This window comes from Micropterus salmoides, unplaced genomic scaffold (assembly GCF_014851395.1).
Source record: "Micropterus salmoides isolate LMB-PRFRI ecotype aquatic unplaced genomic scaffold, ASM1485139v1 Ms_hic_scaffold_1, whole genome shotgun sequence".
NCBI lineage: Eukaryota > Metazoa > Chordata > Actinopteri > Centrarchiformes > Centrarchidae > Micropterus > Micropterus salmoides.
Genome location: NW_024040040.1, coordinates 21,214,484 through 21,238,289, shown reverse-complemented (window position 1 = coordinate 21,238,289; position 23,806 = coordinate 21,214,484). Strand labels below are relative to the sequence as shown.

The 23,806-nt window shown below is 42.2% G+C and overlaps 1 protein-coding gene across 1 annotated transcript in view; it reads left to right on the top strand.

The window, feature by feature from the left end:
• The window catches only part of LOC119905302 (plakophilin-4-like), a 113,105-nt gene that overhangs the window by 54,584 nt on the left and 34,715 nt on the right, over positions 1 to 23,806 (top strand). The window contains exons 8-11 of the mRNA XM_038722170.1: positions 16,235 to 16,402; positions 17,494 to 17,695; positions 18,443 to 18,575; positions 22,751 to 22,964. Coding sequence (XP_038578098.1) covers positions 16,235 to 16,402; positions 17,494 to 17,695; positions 18,443 to 18,575; positions 22,751 to 22,964 — 717 coding nt within the window. The remainder of the gene's footprint in view (positions 1 to 16,234; positions 16,403 to 17,493; positions 17,696 to 18,442; positions 18,576 to 22,750; positions 22,965 to 23,806) is intronic.

The following is a 23,806-nucleotide window of genomic DNA, read 5'->3' as shown; positions in this document are numbered from 1 at the left end:
AAGGAAGCCATCTGACTGTGTGAGGGGCAAGATCGTTGATGTCTGCAGGCAGAGTAGGAGCTCTCCTGTCTGACTGGTCCACCAATAGCAGAGAAGATGACCCCTTGAGACACAGCCCCTCCTCATTTGCATAATGAGGCAGAAATGCATACAAAAATTTAAAAAAGACAGGCAGAAATAAATACCATGGGTGAAAATAAATAAGGTAAATAAATACAAAGGAAGAATAAAACAGACAAAAATATTAAAACACACACATAAATAAATACATTAAAAATTAGTAATAAATAAAGTTGAATAAACAAATAAGGTAATTATAACAAAGGTGAATAAGTAAAGGCACTAATTAAAATATACATTTATGTCTCCTTGTATAATTTAATTACTACCTACATTTATTTATTTACTTTATTTTTTTGTGTATTTAATTGGATGCTTATTTATTTATTGAGCATTTATTTATTTCTGTATTTATTTCTGACTGTGTCAGGATCGGTCCTCCATACGGGGTGGGAGAGTTATCAAGCACGTAAAGTTTGGTTCAGATGTGAGCATGTACACTGAAGTTACAACAACTTCCTGTGTCATGGCGAAGACTTGATCTCTGACGCCACGCCACGGACACACCCATTGACGAAAACTCGCAAATAGCACAACTTTTCATCTTCAATGCCTTTAGAAGGCACAGCACAAATTTGAAGTCGGTCGGACTAAATCCCTAGGAGGAGTTCGTTAAAGTACGAAGTGTGTAAATCATCCAAAATTTGACGTAAAATTCAAAATGGCCGACTTCCTGTTGATTTTAGGGCATCGCTCCAAGAGGCTTTTTTGTGCGTCTGGACAAGATACACGTACCACAGAAAATTCGTGCACGTAGGTAAACGTGCGGCGGGGGCTGCTTCGTTAAAAGTCACTTCCTGTTGCCAGCAGGTGGCGCTATGACTGTCTGTGAATGTCAGCATGTACATGTGCAGGGACTCTCATCCTACATGTACAGTTTGGTCCAGATGTGAGCATGTACACTGAAGTTACGACAACTTCCGTGTCATGGCGAAGAGCTGATCTTTGACGCCACGCCACGGACACGCCCATTGACGAAAACTTGCAAATAGCACAACTTTTCATCTTCAATGCCTTTAGAAGGCACAGCACAAATTTGAGGTCGGTCGGACTAAATCCCTAGGAGGAGTTCGTTAAAGTACGAAGTGTGTAAATCATCCAAAATTTGACGTAAAATTCAAAATGGCCGACTTCCTGTTGGGTTTAGGCTATGGCTCCAAGAGCTTTTTTGTGCGTCTGGACAAGATACACGTACCACAGAAAATTCGTGCACGTAGGTGAAACGTGCGGCGGGGGCTGCTTCGTTAAAAGTCACTTCCTGTTGCCAGCAGGTGGCGCTATGACTGTGGGTGAATGTCAGCATGTACATGTGTTCAGGGCGGGACTCTCATCCTACATGTACAGTTTGGTCCAGATGTGAGCATGTACACTGAAGTTACGACAACTTCCGTGTCATGGCGAAGAGCTGATCTTTGACGCCACGCCACGGACACGCCCATTGACGAAAACTTGCAAATAGCACAACTTTTCATCTTCAATGCCTTTAGAAGGCACAGCAAAATTTGAGGTCGGTCGGACTAAATCCCTAGGAGGAGTTCGTTAAAGTACGAAGTGTGTAAATCATCCAAAATTTGACGTAAAATTCAAAATGGCCGACTTCCTGTTGGGTTTAGGCTATGGCTCCAAGAGACTTTTTTGTGCGTCTGGACAAGATACACGTACCACAGAAAATTCGTGCACGTAGGTGAAACGTGCGGCGGGGGCTGCTTCGTTAAAGGTCACTTTCTGTTGCCAGCAGGTGGCGCTATGACTGTGGGTGAATGTCGGCATGTACATGTGTTCAGGGCGGGACTCTCATCCTACATGTACAGTTTGGTCCAGATGTGAGCATGTACACTGAAGTTACAACAACTTCCTGTTTCATTGCGAATCATCGACGCCACGGACACGCCCATTGACGAAAACGCGCAAATAGCACAACTTTTCATCGTCAATGCCTTTAGAAGGCACAGCAGAAATTTGACGTCGATCCGACTAAATCCCTAGGAGGAGTTCGTTAAAGTACGAAGTGTGTAAATCATCCAAAAATGGCCATAAAATTCAAAATGGCCGACTTCCTGTTGACTTTAGGCTATGGGTTCTTGAGGCTTTTTTGTGCGTCTTGATACGATACATGTCCCCAGAAAATTTCGTACATGTAGGTTGAACGTGAACGAGGGGCTAATCATTTCCAATTTTCTAGGTGGCGCTAGCGAGTCATTTTGCCACGCCCATGTGCGAAACTTGTAGAATACGAAATTTTTCACCGGTTCTGACATGTTTGCAAATTTTGGTGAGTTTTCGAGTATGTTTAGGCCATGTCATTTGGGCCTACTTTGCAGAAAAAAAAAAAAAAAAAAAAAAAATTAAAGCTGCAAGCAGCGTTGGGCGGGCCCTCGCACTTGTAGCGCGTCCGCGCGTGAACCGGCCGAGTTGCATATTCTGGAGCTCTGCCGGTGCGGCTGTGAATTTTACGCGGTTCCGACGCCGCATGAAGGTGCTATATGTCACTTCCTGTGTCCCCTATGTGGAGCTACATAGCACTTGCCGCTATGAATATAAATCGGTATTGGCGTGTAGATGTCTGCGGGGTGGGAGAGTTATCAAGCACGTAAAGTTTGTTTCAGATGTGACATGTACACTGAACAATAATGTACCCAAACAATAAAATAAATTCCTTTTATATTTCCCTGCCTTGTTGTTTATGTGTACATACAGAGGAAGAATGTGAGAACAGCACACATTTCATCGTTACTGTGTGTTAGAGCATGGGAGAACAGTGGATACTTTTAATACAGCCCACACCCCTAATACTGTGTAACTATAACAAGTAGAGAACAGAAGAAAAAGATGTTCTTTCTTTACAACTGTCTGCATAGCTTATTCATATTGTGTAATGAATGAAAATAAATAGGCCTACTAGGCTCCTCTCTACTTTGACATTTAAGATTAGCTTGTTTGATCCACCTTCATACACATGTGACATTACTGTACAACTTGAGAAAGGTGAGTTGTTTTCTGCTCCAGCCTGCCTAAAAGAAAAGCGTTTTTGGGATTAAATGGACTTTATTAGCTGCTGCAGTGCAGGATGAACTCAGAATAGACCCATTTCTCACCTTATTATTCTAAATCATGCAACGAAGAAGAAGAAATGCATAATAAATCCTGGGACAAAATCTGTCCACAAATACTGTACAGCATGTAGTCTGATGAACAAGACTTGTGTTATAGCTGACTTGGGCAGTGAAATGTTTAATTTTTTAATTCATGTGGTCATAGTTGTCCACAACTCAAATCAGAATATAAGAAGAAATGTTTTATACCACTTCAAGAAGGCTTCCTATCAGAAAGGTAGGAAGGTATTTCAAATGTACAACTGCAGTACTTAAATCTACGCATGTAACAGGTTTTATACTTCCTGTGAGTATAATCCAATCAATCTTATTTTCATACTGTATATCCGTTGTGTAATTTGATAAATTGTGTTGTATGTGTGCTCGCATCTCAGAGAAGACTCTGACTGCAACATGCGTCTTTGTAAAGAGAAACGGACAGAAAAAGTCTCTAACTCTGCCTGTCAGCTCGCTCTGCTCCGTTAAAACTGAATTTACCATACAGAATTGAATACGAGTGCACTCCAGATTTAGCTGCAGCCAGCTGACCGTGTGCTTCTCCTATACCGCAGTTCTGTGTCCATGCATGCAGCAAACTGAAAGCACTGTCTGTCGGAGCGTCTACGTGAAAAGAGAAGGAAGACATTGCTGGTAGTATTGTCTTCAGAGTTGTTAAACACCTCAGCGCACTGAAGGAAGCCATCTGACTGTGTGAGGGGCAAGATCGTTGATGTCTGCAGGCAGAGTAGAGCTCTCCTGTCTGACTGGTCCACCAATAGCAGAGAAGATGACCCCTTGAGTTATCAAGCACGTAAAGTTTGGTTCAGATGTGAGCATGTACACGTAAGTTACAACAACTTCCTGTGTCATGGCGAAGACTTGATCTCTGACGCCACGCCACGGACACACCCATTGACGAAAACTCGCAAATAGCACAACTTTTCATCTTCAATGCCTTTAGAAGGCACAGCACAAATTTGAAGTCGGTCGGACTAAATCCCTAGGAGGAGTTCGTTAAAGTACGAAGTGTGTAAATCATCCAAAATTTGACGTAAAATTCAAAATGGCCGACTTCCTGTTGGTTTTAGGGCATCGCTCCAAGAGACTTTTTTGTGCGTCTGGACAAGATACACGTACCACAGAAAATTCGTGCACGTAGGTGAAACGTGCGGCGGGGGCTGCTTCGTTAAAAGTCACTTCCTGTTGCCAGCAGGTGGCGCTATGACTGTGGGTGAATGTCAGCATGTACATGTGTTCAGGGCGGGACTCTCATCCTACATGTACAGTTTGGTGCAGATGTGAGCATGTACACTGAAGTTACGACAACTTCCGTGTCATGGCGAAGAGTTGATCTTTGACGCCACGCCACGGACACGCCCATTGACGAAAACTTGCAAATAGCACAACTTTTCATCTTCAATGCCTTTAGAAGGCACAGCAGAAATTTGAGGTCGGTCGGACTAAATCCCTAGGAGGAGTTCGTTAAAGTACGAAGTGTGTAAATCATCCAAAATTGACGTAAAATTCAAAATGGCCGACTTCCTGTTGGGTTTAGGCTATGGCTCCAAGAGACTTTTTTGTGCGTCTGGACAAGATACACGTACCACAGAAAATTGTGCACGTAGGTGAAACGTGCGGCGGGGGCTGCTTCGTTAAAGTCACTTCCTGTTGCCAGCAGGTGGCGCTATGACTGTGGGTGAATGTCGGCATGTACATGTGTTCAGGGGGACTCTCATCCTACATGTACAGTTTGGTCCAGATGTGAGCATGTACACTGAAGTTACAACAACTTCCTGTGTCATGGCGAAGACTTGATCTTTGACGCCACGCCACGGACACGCCCATTGACGAAAACTCGCAAATAGCACAACTTTTCATCTTCAATGCCTTTAGAAGGCACAGCAGAAATTTGAGGTCGGTCGGACTAAATCCCTAGGAGGAGTTCGTTAAAGTAAAGTGTGTAAATCATCCAAAATTTGACGTAAAATTCAAAATGGCCGACTTCCTGTTGGTTTTAGGGCATCGCTCCAAGAGGCTTTTTTGTGCTCTGGACAAGATACACGTACCACAGAAAATTCGTGCACGTAGGTGAAACGTGCGGCGGGGGCTGCTTCGTTAAAGTCACTTCCTGTTGCCAGCAGGTGGCGCTATGACTGTGGGTGAATGTCAGCATGTACATGTGTTCAGGGCGGGACTCTCATCCTACTGTACAGTTTGGTGCAGATGTGAGCATGTACACTGAAGTTACGACAACTTCCGTGTCATGGCGAAGATGATCTTTGACACCACGCCACGGACACGCCCATTGACGAAAACTCGCAAATAGCACAACTTTTCATCTCAATGCCTTTAGAAGGCACAGCAAAATTTGAGGTCGGTCGGACTAAATCCCTAGGAGGAGTTCGTTAAAGTACGAAGTGTGTAAATCATCCAAAATTTGACGTAAAATTCAAAATGGCCGACTTCCTGTTGTTTTAGGGCATCGCTCCAAGAGGCTTTTTTGTGCGTCTGGACAGATACACGTACCACAGAAATTCGTGCACGTAGGTGAAACGTGCGGCGGGGGCTGCTTCGTTAAATGTCACTTCCTGTTGCCAGCAGGTGGCGCTATGACTGTGGGTGAATGTCAGCATGTACATGTGTTCAGGGCGGGACTCTCATCCTACATGTACAGTTTGGTGCAGATGTGAGCATGTACACTGAAGTTACGACAACTTCCGTGTCATGGCGAAGAGCTGATCTTTGACGCCACGCCACGGACACGCCCATTGACGAAAACTCGCAAATAGCACAACTTTTCATCTTCAATGCCTTTAGAAGGCACAGCAGAAATTTGAGGTCGGTCGGACTAAATCCCTAGGAGGAGTTCGTTAAAGTACGAAGTGTGTAAATCATCCAAAATTTGACGTAAAATTCAAAATGGCCGACTTCCTGTTGGTTTTAGGCATCGCTCCAAGAGGCTTTTTTGTGCGTCTGGACAAGATACACGTACCACAGAAAATTCGTGCACGTAGGTGAAACGTGCGGCGGGGGCTGCTTCGTTAAATGTCACTTCCTGTTGCCAGCAGGTGGCGCTATGACTGTGGGTGAATGTCAGCATGTACATGTGTTCAGGGCGGGACTCTCATCCTACATGTACAGTTTGGTGCAGATGTGAGCATGTACACTGAAGTTACGACAACTTCCGTGTCATGGCGAAGAGCTGATCTTTGACGCCACGCCACGGACACGCCCATTGACGAAAACTCGCAAATAGCACAACTTTTCATCTTCAATGCCTTTAGAAGGCACAGCAGAAATTTGAGGTCGGTCGGACTAAATCCCTAGGAGGAGTTCGTTAAAGTACGAAGTGTGTAAATCATCCAAAAATGGCCATAAAATTCAAAATGGCCGACTTCCTGTTTACTTTAGGCTATGGGTTCTTGAGGCTTTTTTGTGCGTCTTGATACGATACATGTCCCCAGAAAATTTCGTACATGTAGGTTGAACTTAAACGAGGGGCTAATCTTTTCCAATTTTCTAGGTGGCGCTAGCGAGTCATTTTGCCACGCCCATGTGCGAAACTTGTAGAATACGAAATTTTTCACCGGTTCTGACATGTTTGCAAATTTTGGTGAGTTTTCGAGTATGTTTAGGCCATGTCATTTGGGCCTACTTTGCAGAAAAAAAAAAAAAAAAAAAATAAAAAAATAAATAATCCGAGCAAATTCAATAGGGACCTCGCACGGTCGTGCTCGGGCCCTAAATATATATAATCTGAGCAAATTCAATAGGGACCTCGCACGGTCGTGCTCGGGCCCTAATTAAAGCTGCAAGCAGCGTTGGGCGGGCCCTCGCACTTGTAAGCGTGTCCGCGCGTGAGCCGGCCGAGTTGCATATTCTGGAGCTCTGCCGGTGCGGCTGTGAATTTGCTACGCGGTTGTGACGCCACATGAAGGTGTTATATGTCACTTCCTGTGGCCCCTATGTGGAGCTACATAGCACTTGCCGCTATGAATATAAATCGGTATTGACGTGTAGATGTCTGCGGGGTGGGAGAGTTATCAAGCACGTAAAGTTTGTTTCAGATGTGAGCATGTACACTGAACAATAATGTACCCAAACAATAAAATAAATTCCTTTTATATTTCCTGCCTTGTTGTTTATGTGTACATACAGAGGAAGAATGTGAGAACAGCACACATTTCATCGTTACTGTGTGTTAGAGCATGGGAGAACAGTGGATACTTTTAATACAGCCCACACCCCTAATACTGTGTAACTATAACAAGTAGAGAACAGAAGAAAAAGATGTTTTTCTTTACAACTGTCTGCATAGCTTATTCATATTGTGTAATGAATGAAAATAAATAGGCCTACTAGGCTCCTCTCTACTTTGACATTTAAGATTAGCTTGTTTGATCCACCTTCATACACATGTGACATTACTGTACAACTTGAGAAAGGTGAGTTGTTTTCTGCTCCAGCCTGCCTAAAAGAAAAGCGTTTTTGGGATTAAATGGACTTTATTAGCTGCTGCAGTGCAGGATGAACTCAGAATAGACCCATTTCTCACCTTATTATTCTAAATCATGCAACGAAGAAGAAGAAATGCATAATAAATCCTGGGACAAAATCTGTCCACAAATACTGTACAGCATGTAGTCTAATGAACAAGACTTGTGTTATACTGACTTGGGCAGTGAAATGTTTAATTTTTTTAATTCATGTGGTCATAGTTGTCCACAACTCAAATCAGAATATAAGAAGAAATGTTTTATACCACCTCAAGAAGGCTTCCTATCAGAAAGGTAGGAAGGTATTTCAAATGTACAACTGCAGTACTGAAATCTAAGTAAAGTAATTTCCCTGACATTTTTGTGTTACTTTACTTTTAATAGACGCATGTAACAGGTTTTATACTTCCTGTGAGTATAATCCAATCAATCTTATTTTCATACTGTATATCCGATGTGTAATTTGATAAATTGTGTTGTATGTCGTGCTCGCATCTCAGAGAAGACTCTGACTGCAACATGCGTCTTTGTAAAGAGAGAAACGGACAGAAAAAGTCTCTAACTCTGCCTGTCAGCTCGCTCTGCTCCGTTAAAACTGAATTTACCATACAGAATTGAATACGAGTGCACTCCAGATTTAGCTGCAGCCAGCTGACCGTGTGCTTCTCCCTATACCGCAGTTCTGTGTCCATGCATGCAGCAAACTGAAAGCACTGTCTGTCGGAGCGTCTACATGAAAAGAGAAGGAAGACATTGCTGGTAGTATTGTCTTCAGAGTTGTTAAACACCTCAGTGCACTGAAGGAAGCCATCTGACTGTGTGAGGGGCAAGATCGTTGATGTCTGCAGGCAGAGTAGAGCTCTCCTGTCTGACTGGTCCACCAATAGCAGAGAAGATGACCCCTTGAGTTATCAAGCATGTAAGTTTGGTTCAGATGTGAGCATGTACACGTAAGTTACAACAACTTCCTGTGTCATGGCGAAGACTTGATCTCTGACGCCACGCCACGGACACACCATTGACGAAAACTCGCAAATAGCACAACTTTTCATCTTCAATGCCTTTAGAAGGCACAGCACAAATTTGAAGTCGGTCGGACTAAATCCCTAGGAGGAGTTCGTTAAAGTACGAAGTGTGTAAATCATCCAAAATTGACGTAAAATTCAAAATGGCCGACTTCCTGTTGGTTTTAGGGCATCGCTCCAAGAGACTTTTTTGTGCGTCTGGACAAGATACACGTACCACAGAAAATTCGTGCACGTAGGTGAAACGTGCGGCGGGGCTGCTTCGTTAAAAGTCACTTCCTGTTGCCAGCAGGTGGCGCTATGACTGTGGGTGAATGTGAGCATGTACATGTGTTCAGGGCGGACTCTCATCCTACATGTACAGTTTGGTGCAGATGTGAGCATATACACTGAAGTTACAACAACTTCCTGTGTCATGGCGAAGACTTGATCTTTGACGCCACGCCACGGACACGCCATTGACGAAAACTCGCAAATAGCACAACTTTTCATCTTCAATGCCTTTAGAAGGCACAGCACAAATTTGAAGTCGGTCGGACTAAATCCCTAGGAGGAGTTCGTTAAAGTACGAAGTGTGTAAATCATCCAAAATTTGACGTAAAATTCAAAATGGCCGACTTCCTGTTGATTTTAGGGCATCGCTCCAAGAGGCTTTTTTGTGCGTCTGGACAAGATACACGTACCACAGAAAATTCGTGCACGTAGGTGAAACGTGCGGCGGGGGCTGCTTCGTTAAAAGTCACTTCCTGTTGCCAGCAGGTGGCGCTATGACTGTGGGTGAATGTCAGCATGTACATGTGTTCAGGGCGGGACTCTCATCCTACATGTACAGTTTGGTCCAGATGTGAGCATGTACACTGAAGTTACGACAACTTCCGTGTCATGGCGAAGAGTTGATCTTTGACGCCACGCCACGGACACGCCCATTGACGAAAACTTGCAAATAGCACAACTTTTCATCTTCAATGCCTTTAGAAGGCACAGCACAAATTTGAGGTCGGTCGGACTAAATCCCTAGGAGGAGTTCGTTAAAGTACGAAGTGTGTAAATCATCCAAAATTTGACGTAAAATTCAAAATGGCCGACTTCCTGTTGGGTTTAGGGCATCGCTCCAAGAGGCTTTTTTGTGCGTCTGGACAAGATACACGTACCACAGAAAATTCGTGCACGTAGGTGAAACGTGCGGCGGGGGCTGCTTCGTTAAAAGTCACTTCCTGTTGCCAGCAGGTGGCGCTATGACTGTGGGTGAATGTCAGCATGTACATGTGTTCAGGGCGGGACTCTCATCCTACATGTACAGTTTGGTCCAGATGTGAGCATGTACACTGAAGTTACGACAACTTCCGTGTCATGGCGAAGAGTTGATCTTTGACGCCACGCCACGGACACGCCCATTGACGAAAACTTGCAAATAGCACAACTTTTCATCTTCAATGCCTTTAGAAGGCACAGCAGAAATTTGAGGTCGGTCGGACTAAATCCCTAGGAGGAGTTCGTTAAAGTACGAAGTGTGTAAATCATCCAAAATTTGACGTAAAATTCAAAATGGCCGACTTCCTGTTTTTAGGCTATGGCTCCAAGAGACTTTTTTGTGCGTCTGGACAAGATACACGTACCACAGAAAATTCGTGCACGTAGGTGAAACATGCGGCGGGGGCTGCTTCGTTAAAGGTCACTTTCTATTGCCAGCAGGTGGCGCTATGACTGTGGGTGAATGTCGGCATGTACATGTGTTCAGGGCGGGACTCTCATCCTAGATGTACAGTTTGGTCCAGATGTGAGCATGTACACTGAAGTTACAACAACTTCCTGTTTCATAGCGAATCATCGACGCCACGGACACGCCCATTGACGAAAACGCGCAAATAGCACAACTTTTCATCGTCAATGCCTTTAGAAGGCACAGCAGAAATTTGACGTCGATCCGACTAAATCCCTAGGAGGAGTTCGTTAAAGTACGAAGTGTGTAAATCATCCAAAAATGGCCGTAAAATTCAAAATGGCCGACTTCCTGTTGACTTTAGGCTATGGGTTCTTGAGGCTTTTTTGTGCGTCTTGATATGATACATGTCCCCAGAAAATTTCGTACATGTAGGTTGAACGTGAACGAGGGGCTAATTTTTTCCAATTTTCTAGGTGGCGCTAGCGAGTCATTTTGCAACGCCCATGTGCGAAACTTGTAGAATACGAAATTTTTCACCGGTTCTGACATGTTTGCAAATTTTGGTGAGTTTTCGAGAATGTTTAGGCCATGTCAGTTGAGCCTACTTTGCAGAAAAAATTTTAAAAAAATAAAAAAATATATATAATCCGAGCAAATTCAATAGGGACCTCGCACGGTCGTGCTCGGGCCCTAATAAATAAATATATAATCCGAGCAAATTCAATAGGGACCTCACACGGTCGTGCTCGGGCCCTAAATATTAACTTCAGCACCGTCGATAATGTGCAGCTCACAGCCGCTTCAGTGGGAAGCATCCTGGAGTAGTGAGACAGTTAAAGTTTTTTTTTTTCTATGCCAACACTGGCAGTCACGTTACCAATTGCAAGGTCATCAGTTACACAAGTTGTTTTTACTGGGGGAGAAAATTGATGTGTGGTGTGAGAGGGTGTGAAAAGTGTCAATTGTGTATGAGTCTCATATTCAATGCGTGAGAGTTGGCAGCTCTGGTAATGACTAAACATTTGAAACAGTTAGCTAAAAGTAGAAGATAACAGGTTGCAATATAGCAAAAAGTAATGAATAAATGGTTGAAATAGTTAGCTAGCTTAAACTTTGTGTTACTTGATAGCTAAATGGTGAAAAAACTAAAAGTTGTGGATAAATGGTTGAAACATTTGAAATAGTTAGCTAAAAGTAATCAATAAGTCTATGTACTGTGCAAATTTTGCCATGTAGTAGAATGCAAACTTGAGGTCCCTATTGACTTTTAACGAAGCAGCCCCCGCCGCACGTTTCACCTACGTGCACGAATTTTCTGTGGTACGTGTATCTTGTCCAGACGCACAAAAAAGTCTCTTGGAGCCATAGCCTAAACCCAACAGGAAGTCGGCCATTTTGAATTTTACGTAAAATTTTGGATGATTTACACACTTCGTACTTTAACGAACTCCTCCTAGGGATTTAGTCCGACCGACCTCAAATTTCTGCTGTGCCTTCTAAAGGCATTGAAGATGAAAAGTTGTGCTATCTGTGAATTTTTGTCAATGGGCGTGTCCGTGGCGTGGCGTCAAAGATCAACTCTTCGCCATGACACAGGAAGTTGTTGTAACTTCAGTGTACATGCTCACATCTGCACCAAACTGTACATGTAGGATGAGAGTCCCGCACCTGAACACATGTACATGCTCACATTCACCCACAGTCATAGCGTCACCTGCTGGCAACAGGAAGTGACTTTTAACAAAGCAGCCCCCGCCGCACGTTTCACCTACGTGCATGAATTTTCTGTGGTATGTGTATCTTGTCCAGACGCACAAAAAAGCCTCTTGGAGCAATGCTCTAAACCCAACAGAAAGTCGGCCAATTTGGATTTTACGGCCAGTTTTGGATGATTTACACACTTCGTACTCCTCCTAGGGATTTAGTCCGACCGACTTCAAATTTGTGCTGTGCCTTCTAAAGGCATTGAAGATGAAAAGTTGTGCTATTTGCGAGTTTTCGTCAATGGGTGTGTCCGTGGCGTGGCGTCAAAGATCAAGTCTTCGCCATGACACAGGAAGTTGTTGTAACTTCAGTGTACATGCTCACATCTGAACCAAACTTTACGTGCTTGATAACTCTCCACCCCGCTATGGAGGACCGATCCTGACACAGTCAGAAATAAATACAGAAATAAATAAATGCTCAATAAATAAATAAGCATCCAATTAAATACACAAAAAAATAAAGTAAATAAATAAATGTAGGTAGTAATTAAATTATACAAGGAGACATAAATGTATATATTTAATTAGTGCCTTTACTTATTCACCTTTGTTATAATTACCTTATTTATTTATTCTCCGTTATAATCTTCAACTTTATTTATTACTAATTTTTTTAATGTATTTATTTATGTGTGTGTTTTAATATTTTTGTCTGTTTTATTCTTCCTTTGTATTATTTACCTTATTAATTTCTTTCTCTTTTATTTCTTCCTGTCCTTTTTAAATTTCTGTATGCATTTCTGCCTCATTATGCAAATGAGGAGGTGCTGTGTCTCAAGGGGTCATCTTCTCTGCTATTGGTGGACCAGTCAGACAGGAGAGCTCTAGGCCTACTCTGCCTGCAGACATCAACGATCTTGCCCCTCACACAGTCAGATGGCTTCCTTCAGTGCGCTGAGGTGTTTAACAACTCTGAAGACACTACCAGCCATGTCTTCCTTCTCTTTTCACGTAGACGCTCCGACAGACAGTGCTTTCAGTTTGCTGCATGCATGGACACAGAACTGCGGTATAGGGAGAAGCACACGGTCAGCTGGCTGCAGCTAAATCTGGAGTGCACTCGTATTCAATTCTGTATGGTAAATTCAGTTTTAACGGAGCAGAGCGAGCTGACAGGCAGAGTTAGAGACTTTTTCTGTCCGTTTCTCTCTTTACAAAGACGCACGTTGCAGTCAGAGTCTTCTCTGAGATGCGAGCACGACATACAACACAATTTATCAAATTACACAACGGATATACAGTATGAAAATAAGATTGATTGGATTATACTCACAGGAAGTATAAAACCTGTTACATGCGTCTATTAAAAGTAAAGTAACACAAAAATGTCAGGGAAATTACTTTACTTAGATTTAAGTACTGCAGTTGTACATTTGAAATACCTTCCTACCTTTCTGATAGGAAGCCTTCTTGAGGTGGTATAAAACATTTCTTCTTATATTCTGATTTGAGTTGTGGACAACTATGACCACATGAATTTAAAAAATTAAACATTTCAGCTATAACACAAGTCTTGTTCATCAGACTACATGCTGTGGACAGATTTTGTCGCAGGATTTATTATGCATTTCTTCTTCTTCGTTGCATGATTTAGAATAATAAGGTGAGAAATGGGTCTATTCTGAGTTCATCCTGCACTGCAGCAGCTAATAAAGTCCATTTAATCCCAAAAAACGCTTTTCTTTTAGGCAGGCTGGAGCAGAAAACAACTCACCTTTCTCAAGTTGTACAGTAATGTCACATGTGTATGAAGGTGGATCAAACAAGCTAATCTTAAATGTCAAAGTAGAGAGGAGCCTAGTAGGCCTATTTATTTTCATTCATTACACAATATGAATAAGCTATGCAGACAGTTGTAAAGAAAGAACATCTTTTTCTTCTGTTCTCTACTTGTTATAGTTACACAGTATTAGGGGTGTGGGCTGTATTAAAAGTATCCACTGTTCTCCCATGCTCTAACACACAGTAACGATGAAATGTTTGCTGTTCTCACATTCTTCCTCTGTATGTACACATAAACAACAAGGCAGGGAAATATAAAAGGAATTTATTTCATTGTTTGGGTACATTATTGTTCAGTGTACATGCTCACATCTGAAACAAACTTTACGTGCTTGATAACTCTCCCACCCCGCAGACATCTACACACCAATACCGATTTATATTCATAGCGGCAAGTGCTATGTAGCTCCACATAGGGGACACAGGAAGTGACATATAACACCTTCATGCGGCGTCATAACCGCGTAGCAAATTCACAGCCGCACCGGCAGAGCTCCAGAATGTGCAACTCGGCCGGCTCACACGCGGACGCGCTTACAAGTGCGAGGGCCCGCCCAACGCTGCTTGCAGCTTTAAATGTGAATGAGTTTGATTCAAACCTCTACCACTCGAAACATGATTCATGTTTCTTTCTGGCAAATTTCAGTCATTTTGTAGCTTAAGCATCCTTCAAAACGAAGGTCACAGTTTTAGTTTGAGCCCTTCATTGCAGAAGAGCCCTTGAGAAAGACTCTGAGGTCTAGATTCAACAAGATTGTGTCACAAGTACACATGTTTTCTTCCAAAGGAATGTTCTTTGTGATATGGATAAGGAGTTTTCAGTCGTATTCACAAAAAAATTTATGTAAATCAACAAAAAAGAAGCAAGAAGCAAATAGCTCCTTCATTAGCAGCTCTTAAGTGCAAATTGTGTGCTTCAGTTGTTGGACTGATCCATCAAGGCTGCCCCCCCTCGTGCCCTAAAGCCTCTTTATAATTGGAGCGCTCTTTGAACTGATCTGCTTGGAGATTGGAGGATAGAATAACCCTCTGCTCTGCTGCTGATGACGTCGCCTGCAGCAGATTCTGAATGACCAGTGTCTTCATGCATTTTATCAACACTTCGGATGAGTCGGCGTTATGAAATACAGTGTCTGGTACAATCTCGATTTGCACAGCCTCACCTACAGATGTGAGCTAAGTAATGAGATGAGTTGTGATTTATATATGACCATGACAGGCAGAAAGAGGCTTTATTCAGTGGTTACTGATATTACACTGCTTTTTCTTCATTCTGCAAATTGTTTTGATCATTTATGTGCCAATACAAACATTTTATAGTTCAGTTACTTTGACTGAAATTTTCTTTGTACATGGTAAAAGATATATAAGAATATGAAAATTAAACAGGATCACAACATACTGTAAATAGCTGCGGAACAGCTTCTTGCCTTGTGTGTTCTTGCATCTTTATTCTATTTCTTTTGACCCAAAAGCGTTGCTCTCTACTACTTCCACCATGATACATGTCTACTGTATATATTTCAGCATACATAGCATTACACAGAGCCCTTGTGTTTGTTATTGGTCATTATGATAAGAGGAACAAACAGAAACTACCATTTAAAGTATTTTTAAGTTATTCTTGTTTTGATTCTTATCCAATCAGTGTTTGCAATACATTGATGTGCCCTGTCTTTTAGTGTTTAACAAAATATTGTAGCTTGTAGGTTTGCCACCATATATTTAGAAAGCACAAATCAATTGCAAGAATGCAAAGTGACTGACACAAGGCCACCGATCACCATGTACACAGCCTAATTTTGTCACATCTGGCAATAATATGTTTATGTTTATCAATGGTTTTAAGTGTTTTTCATTTGATTTGACATTAGTATACCTAAATCTTTAACAATAATGACCACAAACATCTATAAACTACGGGTGGGAATCACCAGAGGCCCCATGATACAATATTATTACGATTTTAACCATATTGCGATATATTGCAATTTATTACTTTTTTCCAACTTCAATTGTGTCCCAAAATGAAAACTCTTTTTCTAGCAGACTGAAAAAGCAATTGATTTTATTATTATAGTACCCAAAAAGTAAAATTCTAATGTACAATTTATATAATAAAAGATTGATACTTGGCGTCTGTGTATTGATACAGTATTGCCACAGAAAATATCGCAATACTATGCTATATCAATTTTTTCCCCCACCCCTACTACAAACATCACATTGATTCCCTGTATTATTAAGTCATTAAGTGTACTTGATTAAGTATGTACTTGTGCACCTGCAGGGCTTCACAGCTCATACGCCGGTCAGACGGGGCAGATAGATCCAGAGCTGAGGGCAGCGTCTCCAGACTGCCACATGACTCCCGTTTTCGATGAGCGCTCGTTCCACAGCCCCCTGTTCCATAGCCCAACCCACGACCCCCAGGGCTCCCTCTACAGGACAAACACTGGTACTGCACCCGCAGAAAAGTTTTCTTAACGACTAAATTAGCTAGTAGCTAAAGGTTTCATTTAACATGAATATATAGTAACTGTTAACTGTTAGCACATGTGGGTATTTTCCCCTTAAAATAGTTAACATTTTAGTTTTTAACCTGGAAATAAATGTGCTAAAAGGAGTCTTTTTTTTTTTTTTTAAAACAACAGTGCATATGGCAGGGGGTTATTTTAAGAAATCAGACATCATTTAAATAATAAAAACAGACTTTATGACATTTACTTTGAAATTATTTTATTTGGTGAAATTGTCATTATTGGTCCATACTTTCCAGCATCATCTTCTATTAAAAACAGACCTCAGACTGGTTCCAATCAAAAAAGCAAACAAAGTACCAAAATGTGGATTATTTGAAGCAATATCAGTAAAACTAGCATAAATACTAACAGAAGTACTAGTGGCAAAGCAGGAGTTGTGCGGTGAAAACAGAAATACAGTTATCCTCCAAAACATTTCAAGTACCTCCCTCACTTGACTTTTAGCTGCTTTATTATCATCGCAGCGAATTACTCAAACAAATTCATTTTCACATCAGCATCCCGGTTGAGAAGCTTCAGGCTCAGTTTTACATCTGCTCATGAGATTATTTCTCTTAAATCGGTGGCAGAAATCACAGTTTACAGGCACAGGAAGTGTTGTTATTATCGCCCCCCAAGGTCAGAACTTAATTAGGCTGAAATCTTTCATGTACTCCACTGCTTCTTAATTGAAGCCTTTGCAGAATGATTTAAAGCTGAAAGCTCTGCAGAGTTTGATAGTGGAGGATCTGAGGAGCCATTTCAGTTTCGTTTAGCCAAGAGTTAAACGAGTTTGGCCAGTGAGACAGCCCACTGCTTTTAAATGATCTACTGCCTGTTTAAGCACTTAAGTAACACAATAGTACTTTCTGTTTTATGTGACCTTGGATGTCTTTTGCTCTTAGATAGCTACGAACTGCCTCTGATCTTGATGCTGCTTTCTTGAACCCCAAGAAAACAAAACCTTGATTAAATGTATTTCCAAATCATGCTGTGTTTCTTACGTATGCTCATTTCTTTTCCTCAGGTATGGGGACCCTCCCTCGGGCTACAAGCCACTGCAGCACGCTGCCGTACCAAAGAAGCAGCTATGGGTTGAGCACTGCAGCTCTGTACGTTGACTCCTACAGGGTCTCCGGCGAGCCCGTCTACTCCCACCGGCACTCTGGACTGATAGACCGGGTGGCCACACGCTCCCCGTCAATCGAAAGCATCCATAAGGACCCCAGGTAGTCACACACAAACACACATGCAGACATACGATATGTAGATGTTTTGAACTTTCATTGAGAAATTAATTATCTGTTATTTGACCAAAGATATGACTAAAATCAATAAAGAGCACTTTGAAATGAAACCTTATTCATATCCATGTTTGTGCTTAAATGTATTATTATTTACATACATCTTATACAGTGATAATGTCTCCTGTCTTTAGTATCGTGTTTTGAAAGCTGTCAAGTACCAAAAGTACAATGCTTAGTCCATTTCAGTGTTGTTTGCTTATTCATTTATTAAACACTGTCTACATTAAATAGTAACTTTGCTGATTTTAGACTGTATTTTATATTAAGCTAAGTTCTTGTGAAGCTGCTTGTTAGGAAATTAAATGCTGATACATGTTTGGTTTATTTGATTAAATACTAACAAAAGAGTACACCATGATAGCAGCGCTGTAAGACTGTGCTGCATGCTAACATGCTGATGTTTATCATGTATTATGTTTACCATGTTAACATTAGTTTAGCCTGGTGTGTTAGCATGCTAAATGAAAAAAAATGCTAATTAGCTCTCAACACAAAGTACAGCCGAGGCTGAGGAGAAAATCAGAAGTTTTCCAGGTAGAGTATTTGGTCTAACACTAAAGTGTTAGACAAATTAAAATGCTGATGATGGTGCAGTTCATCTTGAGGGAAACATGTATGTCTGGACCAAAAGCTTAAGTCTTGGAAAGTTTTCTCTTTGTTTCCCCCCAGGGAGTTTGCTTGGCGTGACCCCGAGCTGCCGGAGGTCATCTACATGCTGCAGCATCACTTCCCCTCCGTCCAGGCCAACGCCGCCGCCTACCTGCAGCACCTATGTTACGGAGACAACAGAGTCAAAGTGGAGGTAAGGTGCCAGGAAACGGTGGGGTAGCTGTAAAAATAACAAGACAGACGTCAAATTTGTGACTGACTGCTCAGGTGGACAAAGGTGCTGCCACGTTTAAAGTTTTCATAGACAGTAATACAGTAATACAGAGTGCAAATAAGAACTGATCAAATGGAAAACTTCAAGACCATGACCAGGCTTCCTTGTATATTAAATCCTTTTTACTCTCACAATTCCTTCTAAAACAACTGAAAAGACAGACAGACAACATGTTTGATAACCAATTAATCATTCAAGTCAAACATTAGCGGTTTCCTTTTAAAATGTAAGAATTTGCCTCTTTTCTGTTTTACATAATTTATATAATTTATAATAATTATAATTCAATATCATAATTTATTTATGAATATTTTTTAGACAGCTATTTGTAGAAAACAAGCTATTTTAGAACATCTTTGGCTTTGGGAAATTGTATTGGGCTTTTAAAAAAGATAGATTAAATGCTTATGCTTGTAAAAAGGATGCCAGATAATATTTAAAGCAGTTCTTTCCCCCCAGAAAATTAGATTCTTGTGATTTCCAAGAGATACTTTTATATATATAAAAGTAAATATTTCACATTTATGTTATACATAAATACAAGAACCAGTGTTTTTCTTGTTTGAGATTTTTTGTTTTTTGCAGAGTAGAAAAACAAATAAATTTAGATAAATAAAACAATATAATGCAACACATAAAGACAATTAAATGCTATTTTGAGGTATTTTTGATAACAGTACAGCTCAAAAAACACACTACTCTAAAATGTAAAAAAGAGACGATACTTTCCTTTGACCAGAAACATTTGACTAGACTTTTGATGGATTTAATTGCCGGTCGCTGCAAGTGTTGCTCATTTACATTGACTCAGATACATCCTATTGTATCCCTGCACTGTGTTTGAGAGAGCATTCTCAGCTTACAGGTTTTGAAATTTGACTTGTTTTACTGCCAGACTCTGAGCCAAAGCGCCATCTGCTCCAACAAAACTTTAAGTAACGTTGGAGCCAAATGTGCCGGTGCTCCGATGGCACTGAAACGCTGCGCGTTCTCTCTTTGCTCTGCTTGCCGTGCAATAAATAACTCCAACACAATGGTGGAGCATCATGCAAGAGCCATTTTAGCGCTGTTTGGTATGTTTGGTGATGAGCTTTTAATTAGCCTTTAGAGCAGCTTGGACACACGCCTGCTCATTTAGCCAGAAACAAATGTTTTCAGTGACGGTTTGAACACAGAATCAGAGAGAAACAGGGAGCGTCTGCTGCTCTCCCGAGACGGGTTTATTTCGAGATGACACAAGAAAGTTCTGAGCATGCCACAGTGATGCTGTATGTTTCAGTTATTCCAGAGAATCGTTGTTACATGACATTAGTGCAGGTTTTTTCTTTAAAAGTTGTTTGTGTTTGATGTCATTTTGAACGCATGAAAACTGGCTAAAAACATATGCTATAATACTTCTAATTTAAACCAGGATAAATACCAAACCACACAAAAAATGTTGATGGTGTTGATAATGATAATGAACTTCGGTAATTCGACTCCATATTGTCAGATCTTTTCCAAATTTCACTTGTTTGAAAGGACATCTACGTGCCAATTAATAGCTATAGGCATTGTGCCACCTTCTGGGGAGAGAAAGTAAGCCTTGTGTGACATTCTTCATTTGATTTACATAAAACATAAAAGGGTATGGTCCACACTTGATAACCACCCACCCATCCATTATCTGGAGCCAGTCCTAACTGACATTGGGCAAGAGGCGAGGTACACTCTGTATAGGTCGCCAGTTCATCACAGGGCTGACACAGAGACAAACAACCACTCACACTGACATTCACCACACTTGATATAGTGGAACATAATGTGTAATTAGTTAAATAATGAATTAACAATCATTGTAACTCCCTCACGCAGTGCCTGATAATCATGAAGATTCAGAGCAGTGTCAGCCTCTGGTGACCACAACTGTCGCTCCCGAGGCGTGCATGGGGTCAAGGGACCATTCGACTCTGCTTGCAGCTTTAATTAGGGCCCGAGCACCGTGCGAGGTCCCTATTGAATTTGCTGAGATTATATATATTTAGGGCCCGAACACGACCGTGTGAGGTCCCTATTGAATTTGCTAAGATTATTAGGGCCCGAGCACGACCGTGTGAGGTCCCTATTGAATTTGCTCAGATTATTTAGGGCCCGAGCATGACCGTGTGAGGTCCCTATTGAATTTGCTAAGATTATTAGGGCCCGAGCACGACCGTGTGAGGACCCTATTGAATTTGCTAAGATTATATATTTAGGGCCCGAGCACGACCGTGTGAGGTCCCTATTGAATTTGCTCAGATTATTAGGGCCCGAGCACGACTGTGCGAGGTCCCTATTGAATTTGCTCAGATTATTAGGGCCCGAGCACGACCGTGCGAGGTCCCTATTGATTTTGCTCGGATTATTAGGGCCCGAGCACGACCGTGCGAGGTCCCTATTGAATTTGCTCGGATTATTAGGGCCCGAGCACGACCGTGCGAGGTCCCTATTGAATTTGCTCGGATTATTAGGGCCCGAGCACGACCGTGCGAGGTCCCTATTGAATTTGCTCGGATTATTAGGGCCCGAGCACGACCGTGCGAGGTCCCTATTGAATTTGCTCGGATTATTAGGGCCCGAGCACGACCGTGCGAGGTCCCTATTGAATTTGCTCGGATTATTATTTTTTTTTATTTATTTATTTTTTCTGCAAAGTAGGCCCAAATGACATGGCCTAAACATACTCGAAAACTCACCAAAATTTGCAAACATGTCAGAACCGGTGAAAAATTTCGTATTCTACAAGTTTCGCACATGGGCGTGGCAAAATGACTCGCTAGCGCCACCTAGAAAATTGGAAAAAATTAGCCCCTCGTTCACGTTCAACCTACATGTACGAAATTTTCTGGGGACATGTATCATATCAAGACGCACAAAAAAGCCTCAAGAACCCATAGCCTAAAGTCAACAGGAAGTCGGCCATTTTTGGATGATTTACACACTTCGTACTTTAACGAACTCCTCCTAGGGATTTAGACGGATCGACGTCAAATTTGTGCTGTGGCTTCTAAAGGCATTGACGATGAAAAGTTGTGCTATTTGCGCGTTTTCGTCAATGGGCGTGTCCGTGGCGTCGATGATTCGCTATGAAACAGGAAGTTGTTGTAACTTCAGTGTACATGCTCACATCTCGACCAAAGTGTACATGTAGGATGAGAGTTTCGCCCTGAACACATGTACATGCTGACATTCACCCACAGTCATAGCGCCACCTGCTGGCAACAGGAATTGACCTTTAACGAAGCAGCCCCCGCCGCACGTTTGACCTACATGTACGAATTTTCTGTGGTACGTGTATCTTGTCCAGACATACCAAAAAGCCTCTTGGAGCGATGCCCTAAAATCAACAGGAAGTCGGCCATTTTGAATTTTACGTCAAATTTTGACGATTTTAACACTCCTTACTTTTACGAATTCCTCCTAGGGATTTAGTCCGACCGACTTCAAATTTGTGCTGTGCCTTCTAAAGGCATTGAAAATGAAAAGTTGTGCTATCTGTTAGTTTTCGTCAATGGGCGTGTCCGTGGCGTGGCGCCAAAGATCAATTCTTCGCAACGACACAGGAAGTTGTTGTAACTTCAGTGTACATGCTCACATCTGAACCAAACTTTACGTGCTTGATAACTCTCCCACCCCGCAGACATCTACACGCCAATACCGATTTTATATTCATAGCGGCAAGTGCTATGTAGCTCCACATAGGGGACACAGGAAGTGACATATAACACCTTCATGCGGTGTTGGAACCGCGTAGCAAATTCACAGCCGCACCGGCAGAGCTCCACAATGTGCAACGCGGCCGGCTCACACTACAAGTGCGAGGGCCCGCCCAACGCTGCTTGCAAATTTATTTGTCACCGGGCCGGACAGGGGACAGACATGGGAATGGGGGATAGAAACACCACACAAACAGAGAGCGCAGAGAAAGGACAACACCTGCAAGAGAACGGGGATGGGGGGTGGGGACAACAGGAAATAGCAGAAGGAAACACCAATTGCAGAAAGCAACAAAACCTGCAAGAAAATGGGTAGGGGGGCTTGGGTGGAGAAAAACAAACTTGGTCCCTTGTCTGCAGGTGTGTCAACTTGGAGGGATCCAGCACCTGGTGGACCAGCTGGATCACAAGGTGGCTGAGGTTCAGAAGAGCGCCTGCGGGGCCCTGAGGAACCTGGTGTATGGCAAGGCCACCGACAACAACAAGGTAGCACTGAGGAACTGTGGAGGCGTCCCCGCCCTGCTGCGCCTCCTGAGGAAAACAACTGACAATGAAGTCCGTGAGCTGGTCACTGGTACGTCTAGTCTGGTTTGATATAAGGTGCTCTGTGGAGTTTCCTTCTAAACAAACAAAAGTTATCTTTATTCAGAGTTTCTCACCAAATTGCATTGTGGATGTGTCGTATAACAAACATGTTTACATCCTTGTTTGCTCAAAAATTACACAGGGTACCTTTAATTGTCCAAGCGATCCAGCTGGTCAGACATCCCTTGTGTTGGGCAGTTGTCAACTCAGATCCGTCGTTTTCTTCCCAAAGGGATAAATTCAGTTGAAAGCAGCATCCACATTGACAAAAACAGTTTTCAAATTTGAAATCCCGCTGTGATTTGTGTGGGTGTTCGCCTGCTTGCGAGGTTCGTTGGCCACCCAACTGGCCAGCTTGCTGGCTGAGCATCGGTCTGTGTTGCCGTCTGACTGGCTGGCAGTGTATTAATCTGTGTATCGGCTGTTCTGTAGGAGGTGAGAGCGGCAGCGGCTTAGACACTCGGCGCACAGTGTTAACAGAACAGATCTCGGCACAGTCCTTGGGACAGATGCTTAGATAATGTGATTTGGAAACAGGATGCCGGTGACAGCTCTGCAGCCACACCACACAGACTGTTTTAATACAGGAGATATGAAGCTGCTAGACTGCTCAGAGTCTTCAGTTTATTATAAAGCTTTGGTGGAGGTTTTAATTTTACAGCTCAGATCAGGATTTTGATAATCAAAGATGGACTTCACACTTTGGTAGACCTAAATAACTACAGGATGTCCATTTTCTCTCCTCCTTTTTTCTCCTAAAGTGTGATCTTGATCTACCATATCCCTAAATCAAGTACACAAGTCAAGTAAATTTAGAAAATATACCTGCTT